The sequence below is a fragment of the Sitophilus oryzae genome, unplaced genomic scaffold (genome assembly GCF_002938485.1).
Source record: "Sitophilus oryzae breed Bouriz unplaced genomic scaffold, Soryzae_2.0 scaffold_931_pilon_pilon, whole genome shotgun sequence".
Lineage (NCBI taxonomy): Eukaryota > Metazoa > Arthropoda > Insecta > Coleoptera > Curculionidae > Sitophilus > Sitophilus oryzae.
In genome coordinates, this window is record NW_022147563.1 from 685,591 (window position 1) to 695,105 (window position 9,515).

Sequence of the window (9,515 nt, forward strand, 5' to 3'; positions counted from 1 at the left end):
AAATAAGCCAACGTATGGTTTCTTTTGAGAAATGGATGGGGAAGAAAAAACCTAAAACGTAAAAAAGAGTATAGAACCGGAGTGGGAATGAAAAAAATAATATTGTTAGGTGAGCTTTACCATAAACTATGACGAATGTCCATAATGTCAATAATCTAAACAATTTTAAAACAAGAGATCATCACTCATACATGGCAAAAAGCACTGGCGACAGAAAGTTTCGTTTTCATTTTTGCGAAGAAAGGTTAGGGAATTTTGAATTTTATGCTAATTCTCTTTCATGTTGTTTTCTGCGAATAAAGATTTCATTTATTTTTTTAAATAAATTCCAGTAGTAAATAAGTCAAGGGGATGGCCAAATAGCAGTAGGTAAAGCCATATGAAGGGTTCAGGACAAAAAGGTGATAAGCGCCATCTTACTAATTTTACAGCAGAGCACTGGACGGCTGGTGGTTATCAGGTGCTTTCCATGTATTCTATAATTTTACTAGGCATATATCATAGGATTATTATTGCCCTAAGAAACTTATTGCCCTGCAGAGTTTATACAGAGTCCGGCAATAGTGCGTCGGGCATCTGTAGCTCCTTGAATAAAATATTAGTTTGAAACACCCTATATATGCATTGTATCTTTCAAAAAGTAGATAATAGATTTTTATGAAATAAATTAATAGTTTCTTGCCTGAAATACAATACTTTCCCGTGGTTTATTTTTATCACTTAAAAATAACCAAAGATATTTAAACTCGGTTTAAATATCTTTGAAAATAATAAATACTGATTTTTTAGTTTGGACTTTTTTCTTTTCTTTGTAGAACTGACTAGTAATATTTTTTATTTTACGTTCAATTTCTGATTTTTCAATATGCAAAGCGTCTGATATTGACATCAGTGAATCATGCCGCCTTATTTCTATTTTTATATAATTCATTTTTCGGGTTCCATAAAATGTCCTCTTTATGGTAAAGCTCAATCAATAATATGGCTTTCTTATCACTCCATTCCGGTTCTATGTTTTTTTTCGTTTTTTTCTTCCCCGTCCATTGTTTAAAGGAAATAAATAACCCTTGCCTCTATAGAAATTTCGCTGTACGACTGTCGCCGCGCCCGCTCCAGTTGCTCGATGTTGTTTGATCTTTACCGACAGTTGGCCGCTAGCATTTCGAGCCGCACGAGTCGGGCCGCTGAATCTTGGTTGCCCTAACTTTTTCATGACTTCAGCAATCTGACTCGCCGACTGTGGCCGGCGACACAGGCCGCCGAATTTGCACAGTTTGGTGTAGTCCTGGCATTAGACTATTTAATTTGGGGACCATTAATGACAGAACATAAGGAATAAGAGATTTATAAGAGAATCAGTTAAAAGAAATCGCAGTAAATTATTTTCAAGTTCGAAGGTGGAGTACTAGAGGGCGTAACAGCAACAGAAAATCGAAAATAAATTTTTTCATGCCTGTTTCACCGGAAATGACTACAACTTTTGATTTTTAAATGGCACCCTCGGTATTTTTTTATTTTTTATTCGATAGAAAATGTCACTCTGAATAGAATGACATATCCTATGTCAACTTTTGACATTCTCGCATATGGTCTATTTGAAATTATAACTTGCTGTTCGTACCGAAAATTTGACTCGAAATACCAAGTGTGTGGTATCAAATTATTCGTAAAAAAATGCTTCTTCCAAATATACTAATGAGCCACCTTCGTTCCATTTGAAAACATTGAGATATGATTAAAAATACAATTTGAGCATTTTCTAACTGGCCAGGACTACTAACCAGGCCAGGCCTAACTGGCCAGGACTACTAAAAACATTAGACGATCAAATCTATTTTTTCAAGGCTCCTTGATTTAGAATTACTGTTTTTAACATACCATGGCATTCTAGATTGAATTTTAAAATACGATGTTTTATTAAGCCAGAATGTCTAAATTTGACATGTGATATGGCATTCTATTCAGAATGTCATTTTCTACCTAATAAAGTAAAAAAGTTGTAGTAATTTCCGGTGAAACAGGAAGTGACCAAAAACAATTGAATACGGTCAATCAATCCTAATTTATATTATATACTAGCATCATACCAATTCTCGTTTTTTTATCTGAAAAAATACAAAAGTTATAGGGGTGAGCCAGGGTGAGAGGCACCCGGTAGATAGTTTCCTAACAGTTTGCTGTTATTAACTATTAACTATTAACTAAATATTAACTATTTCATTACACAATACCCCCGCATATAAACTTTATTATTAAACCGATTAGGAAAACAAACATCTACATAATTCGATACATTTTCGGAGTTCATTTCGTTCTAAAAGCAAATTCCACTCTGTGTGTTCCATTATAGTTCGACTAACATTTTGAACATAGCCTACATAGTTCCGTCGATCATTGGGAATTAAGTTTGGCGATGCTTTGTTAAAAATACCTTGTGTTGTACAAGCAGCAGATGTACAATTTGTACCACATGGAAATTTGATATGATCAACTATTCTAGTTTATATGCAGATTATTAAAATTATGTTTTGTTGTAAATTATTAATACTAAATAGTAAAAAAAAAGTATTGCTAAATTAATACATTGTGAGAATTAATAGAAGAATTATCATCATCAGCAGATGAAAATGTTTTGTATAAATCATCTGCTGATGATGTCAATATATAACATATAGTTAGCGAAAAGCGCGTGTAGGATTAAAAGTATATCATTGGTTTTGTATTTATTAAATGAGCAAAACTTTGGTGTTGTGCCGCCATATTTAGTTCAATATAAAGAATAAAATTAACACCGAAGCTTTAAAAATTAGAAAATTATTAAAACAATTAAAAAATCAATTGCCAAAATTTAATATTGAATAAATTATTCGATTGACATGATTACCTAATTTAAATCTACAACCTATGCCAAAAAGTTAATGCAATTTTTTACCTTATTTATGAAAATACGAATAGACTATATATTATTAAACTGAACCCAGTTTTCAACTTTTCGATAAGTTGTAAGAGGCGACATTTTTAAATTCGCTCTGTATTTCATGAACTGAGAGGGCTAGGACAAATTTCTGTTTAGCATCTTTAGTTTTATAAAACAGTAACAAAAAATGTGTAAACTGCATCTCTGTATCTCTACGTATAAACGATAAAACTCGTAAAACACACGAAAATGCGATACCCTGTATAGACTTTTAGTGTATGATGTTACATTAATTCTACCTATCAATTAATTCTGGTATTCTAGAAAAAACATTAGTTGATTTCAATATATTATTCGCTCGTCACCAAGGTATACTTATTGCATATGTTTGAATCAAGAAAAAAACCTGTATTTCAGGAACATTATATATTAAGATTTAGAGTCAGATTAGGTTATTTATGCTACTATATTCTCCTAGATATTCTGCTTAGAATATCAATATTTTATTATAAGGGACAAAACCCTAAATGTATCTCAAAGAAAAACAAAAGTCACTTCTTGTACAACCTAATAACTGCAGAAAACTCTTAAGCCAAGAAACTCGAATGCGTCACAATTACAGATTTATCTCAATTTATTTCTAATTGAATTATAAAACTGGAAAACACAGAAAAAACAACGCAGAAAAAAAAAGAACCGGTAAATAAAGCAATAAAGCCAACCCTCCAACCATATATAAATCAAGTTAAGCTTTAATAACAATTAATAACAATTTTTCCGCAATAAAGTTATGATTAATAGACTTTCCTGCACAGAAACGGTCTCTATTTTTACGTCGGATACGGGTTTCGTCTGACCGCTAATAATTTTGATAAATTCTCGTTTGATTGATTTATATAAATGTAAGTGGATGAAGCGGCTCTACGATAAAGTTGAGCCGCCGCTAGATGATGGATGGAGACAGTTTGGCTCTGGATACTTTCTTTATTACTTCCGTCCAGACGTCCGGTCAAGATCGATCTGAGGATCGACGTACTGCGTTCCAGGAAGATGTTGGTTTTAGAGAGCCGTTTCAGTTTTCCGCCTAGAGTTCAGGCTTACAAAGTTGATCTCAGATAATTGAAGGTTGATGTGGTATGTGAGTGTTAAATTTTAGATAAAATCGAGGATAAAATTGACAAATTAAGGTATTAAATTCAAATTAATAATAAAGGAAAATACATATGAAAACCTTTTGTTTTTGAGAAATATTGTTCTAGATATTCTCTCTAGAATATCAAGATTTTAACATAAGAGAGAGTAACCTAAATATAGCTCAAATAAAAACAAAAGTCACATCTTGTACAACCAAATAATTGCAGAAAGCTCTTAAGCCAAGAAACTCGAATGCGTCACAATTACAGATTTATCTCAATTTATTTCTAATTGAATTATAAAACTGGAAAACACAGAAAAAACAACGCAGAAAAAGAAAGAACCGGTAAATAAAGCAATAAAGCCAACCCTCCAACCATATATAAATCAAGTTAAGCTTTAATAACAATTAATAACAATTTTCCCGCAATAAAGTTATGATTAATAGACTTTCCTGCACAGAAACCGTCTCTGTTTTTACGCCGGATACGGATTTCGTCTGACCGCTAATAATTTTGATAAATTCTCGATTGATTGATTTATATAAATGTAAGTGGATGAAGCAGCTCTCCGATAAAGTTGAGCCGCCGCCTGATGTTGGATGGAGACAGTTTGGCTCTGGATACTTTCTTTATTACTTCCGTCCAGACGTCCGGTCAAGATTGATCTGAGGATCGACGTACTGCGTTCCAGGAAGATGTTGGTTTTAGAGAGCCGTTTCAGTTTTCCGCCTAGAGTTCAGGCTTACAAAGTTGATCTCAGATAATTGAAGGTTGATGTGGTATGTGAGTGTTAAATTTTAGATAAAATCGAGGATAAAATTGAGAAATTAAGATATTACATTCAAATTAATAATAAAGGAAAATACATATGAAAACCTTTTGTTTTTTGGGAAATATTGTTCTAGATATTCTCTCTAGAATATCAAGATTTTAACATAAGAGAGAGTAACCTAAATATAGCTCAAATAAAAACAAAAGTCACATCTTGTACAACCTAATAATTGCAGAAAGCTCTTAAATTCAAATTAATAATAAAGGAAAATACATATGAAAACCTTTTATTTTTGGGAAATATTGTTCTAGATATTCTCTCTAGAATATCAAGATTTTAACATAAGAGAGAGTAACCTAAATATAGCTCAAATAAAAACAAAAGTCACATCTTGTACAGTAAAACTTCCCATTTCGGCCACTTCTAAAAAGCGGTCACTTCTGTTAGCGGTCAATTTTCAGTTGTTTGAATTAAACTTAGGGGAATTCCTATATTAAAATATTTCTCAATAACGTTAATTCCGAAAGCGGTCACCGGCCGCTTCAAAGGTACATTTTAGAGAAAAACCCATTAAATTTATTGCCCCAATACCGGCCAAAAACCGAACCCTTCGAACCTTTTTTTTTGTCTAACAAGAGCTGTTTCAGGACACTTTAGGAAAGTCCAAGCAATAAACATTTATAATTTGTTTGAGAAATAGGTACAGAGAGTGACAAATACAATACAAATTCGTCAGTAGTTTGCTGAAATTTTTGGGAGATATAGAATCAGTTTAGTTTCTTACTCTGAAAGAACAGCAACCATGTCTTTGAAACGTAAACGTTTGTCTATTAAAGAGAAATTAAATATTGTCGCGGAAAGTGAAAAATATAACAGCAGTGCTCGAAAGTTGGCGGAAAAGTTTGGTGTTGGAAGAACGCAAGTGAACGACATTTTAAAAAACAAAGTGGAATTAAAAAAAATGTTTGAAGAAGAAGGATGCAATGCAGATAAAAAACGAAAGTTTCCTAAAACAGAAGGATTTGCAATCGATCAACTAGTTTACGAATGGTTTTGTAAGGCAAGGAACAAAAACATACCCATATCGGGAACCTTAATTCGGGAAAAAGCTCTTGAGGTATCTACATCCTTGAAACTTAGTGAATTTAAGGCTTCAACTGGCTGGTTAAATAAGTTTTGCAAGAGACATAATATTAACTTCAAAACAATTTGTGGTGAGTCTGCAGATGTGGATGAAGTGACTGTTGAAGACTGGAAAACAAAATTAACAGCAATCATTAAGGAATACGACACTAAAGACATTTTTAATGCAGACGAAACAGGGCTTTATTATATGGCAATGCCAAACAAAACCTTTGCTTTAAAGAATGATAAATGTGCTGGCAAAAAATCAGCTAAACAACGAGTGACACTGCTTTTCTGTTGCAGCATGCATGGTGAGAAGGAAAATCCGCTAGTTATAGGTAAGAGCAAAAACCCGAGATGTTTTAAAGGAGCGCATGTAGATAAATTGCCGATAGAATGGGTATCCAACAAAAAAGCTTGGATGACGACAGATATAATGACATCTTGGCTCAAAACCTTTGACACCAAAATGAAACGGCAGGGTAGAAAAGTTCTTTTATTTTTGGATAATGCCACGTCTCACCCAAAAATAGAACTTGAAAATGTTCGTATAATTTTTTTTCCTCCAAATACGACATCTCATTGCCAGCCGTTGGACCAAGGAATTATTCAAAATTTTAAATTAAAATATCGTCAATTTTTTATTAAAAGACTTTTGACTTTTACTAATACCGAAGAAACGATGGAAAAGGCTAAAGAGAGCATAAATTTGGCAAGTACTATGGTGTGGATAAGTACAGCATGGAAAAATGTTACATCGAACACTATAAAAAAATGTTTCCAAAAAGCGGGATTTGCAACCGTCAAAGGGGACGATGCATTTGACGAAGAGGACGACATTCCTTTAAGTCAGTTATCTTCAATTTTAAAAAACATGCCAGGAAGTCCAGATCTTAAAGAATATCTGACAGTCGATTCAGATGTCCCTACGGAAAATCCTAGTTTAGAGATGCAGGGAATAATCCAGGAATTTACAAACAACAAGGACAGACAGGACTCCACTCAAGCCGAAGAGGAAGAAGATGAAGGCCAAGACATTCTGTGTTCATCTATAAATAATATGAGTGAAGTATGTGAAAAATTAAGAGACATTCAGAATTTTTTGGTGATTCAAAACAAAGACGAACTAGCGGTTGATATTGCCCATACTTTGATGAAATTTGAAAGTGAAATTACAAAAATCAAAATTAAAAATTTAAAGCAGACTACCATTAATCAGTTTTTCACCATATAAAATAAGGTTATCATTTTGTAACTTTTTAAAGTCAATTGTACATATGTATATAAGAATACCTATGTGTAAAATACATATGTATACATTGTAAGTTGTAATAAAGTTTCTTTTGTAACAACTGAATTATTTTTTTGTGCCAAAAATCTAAAAGTGAAGATCATTTATTAACACTTATTGTGTGTTTGTACTACATGCTCGTACTTAATTTTAATTACTTTACACGTTTCCAAAATAAAGGCATTTTACATTGGTATCTGTATTTTATTGTTCCCAATAGTGGCCACTTCCCTTAACGGCCACATTCCTTTGAAAATTTTTGTGGCCGCTATATGGAAGTTTTACTGTACAACCAAATAATTGCAGAAAGCTCTTAAGCCAAGCCACGCGAATGCGTCACAGTTACAGATTTATCTCAATTTATTTTTAATTAAATTGTAACAACTGAAAAACGCCGAAAAAATAACCCAGAAAAATAAAGAACCGGTAAATAAAGCAATAAAGCCAACCTTCCAACCATATATAAATAAATTTAAGCTTTAATAACAATTAATAACAATTTTCCCGCAATAAAGTTATGATTAATAGACTTTCCTGCACAGAAACCGTCTCTATTTTTACTCCGGATACAGGTTTCGTCTAACCGCTAATAATTTTGATAAATTCTCGTTTGATTGATTTATATAAATGTAAGTGGATGAAGCGGCTCTCCGATAAAGTTGAGCCGCCGCCTGATGATGGATGGATACAGTTTGGCTCTGGATACTTTCTTTATTACTTCCGTCCAGACGTCCGGTCAAGATTGATCTGAGGATCGACGTACTGCGTTCCAGGAAGATGTTGGTTTTAGAGAGCCGTTTCAGTTTTCAGCCTAGAGTTCAGGCTTACCAAGTTGATCTCAGATAATTGAAGGTTGATGTGGTATGTGAGTGTTAAATTTTAGATAAAATCGAGGATAAAATTGACAAATTAAGGTATTAAATTCAAATTAATAATAAAGGAAAATACATATGAAAACCTTTTGTTTTTGGGAAATATTGTTCTAGATATTCTCTCTAGAATATCAAGATTTTAACATAAGAGAGAGAAACCTAAATATAGCTCAAAGAAAAACAAAAATAAGATACAAGATAATAAGAAAGCTCTTAAGCCAAGCCACGCGAATGCGTCACAATTACATATTTATCTCAGTTTTTTTCTAATTGAATTATAACAACTGGAAAACGGCGAAAAAACAATCCAGAAAAATAAAAAACGGAAAATAAAGCAATAAAGCCAACCCTGCAACCATCAAGTTAAGTTTTAATAACAATTAGTAACAATTTTCCCGCAATAAAGTTATGATTAATAGATTTTCCTGTACAGAAACCGTCTCTATTTTTACGCTGGATACGGGTTTCGTCTGACCGCTAATAATTTTGATAAATTCTTGTTTGATTGATTTATATAAATGTAAGTGGATGAAGCGGCTCTCCGATAAAGTTGTGCCGCTGCCCGATGATGAATGAAGACAGTTTGGCTCTGGGTACTTTCTTTATTACTGCCGTCCAGACGTCCGGTCAAGATTGATCTGAGGATCGATGTACTGCCTTCCAGAAAAATGTTGGTTTTACAGAGCCGTTTCAGTTTTCCGCCTAGAGTTCAAGCGTACGAATTTGATTTAACATGATTAAACGTTGCCCGGCGTTAACGTTGACGTGGTATATGTGTGTTAAATACGAATAATATTGATAAATAAATATGTTAAAATCAAATTAATAACACAGAAAAACACAGATGAAAACCCTTTGATTTTGGGAACATTATATAAAGAATTAGCCAGACTTCATATGTTATCTTCTTCTAAATATTCTTTCTTGGATATCACAATTGTCTCAATTTATTTCTAATTGAATTATAAAAACTGGAAAACGTTGAACAAAGAATGCAGAAAAATAGAGAGAACTGGTAAATAAAGCAATAAAGCCAACCCACCAACCATATATAAATCAAGTTAAGCTTTAACCCCTTCCGCTCCATCGTATCCACGTATGGATATTTTTTGATATAGGAAGATTTACCAGAATATCCGCGGGTGGATATTCATATATGGACTGATATAAAACATTGTATAACAGTGGTATAGAGCTCGCTAGTCTCATTTAGAGTGTGGTAGGACATAGCTATCCATACGTGGATATTACAGTATAATAAATAAGAAATATTTTCTTACTGGACTTACTGGATTCCTGACCGGCACCATTCGATAAAATAGGGGCGTTCCAATTGACTTCGGTTCCGCTACAAAAACAACAATCATGTTTTGTTCGCAAGGATATGCTTCTTTTAGTTCGG

General features: G+C 33.1%; 1 protein-coding gene across 1 annotated transcript; it reads left to right on the forward strand.

Annotated features, from left to right (window-relative positions):
* Positions 1–5,627: 5,627 nt before the first annotated feature.
* LOC115890840 (tigger transposable element-derived protein 6-like) lies at positions 5,628–7,184 on the forward strand. The gene is made up of 2 exons (XM_030911188.1): positions 5,628–6,288; positions 6,628–7,184. The coding sequence occupies exons 1-2, from the start codon at positions 5,628–5,630 to the stop codon at positions 7,182–7,184; spliced, it is 1,218 nt and encodes a 405-aa protein (XP_030767048.1).
* Positions 7,185–9,515: the final 2,331 nt, after the last annotated feature.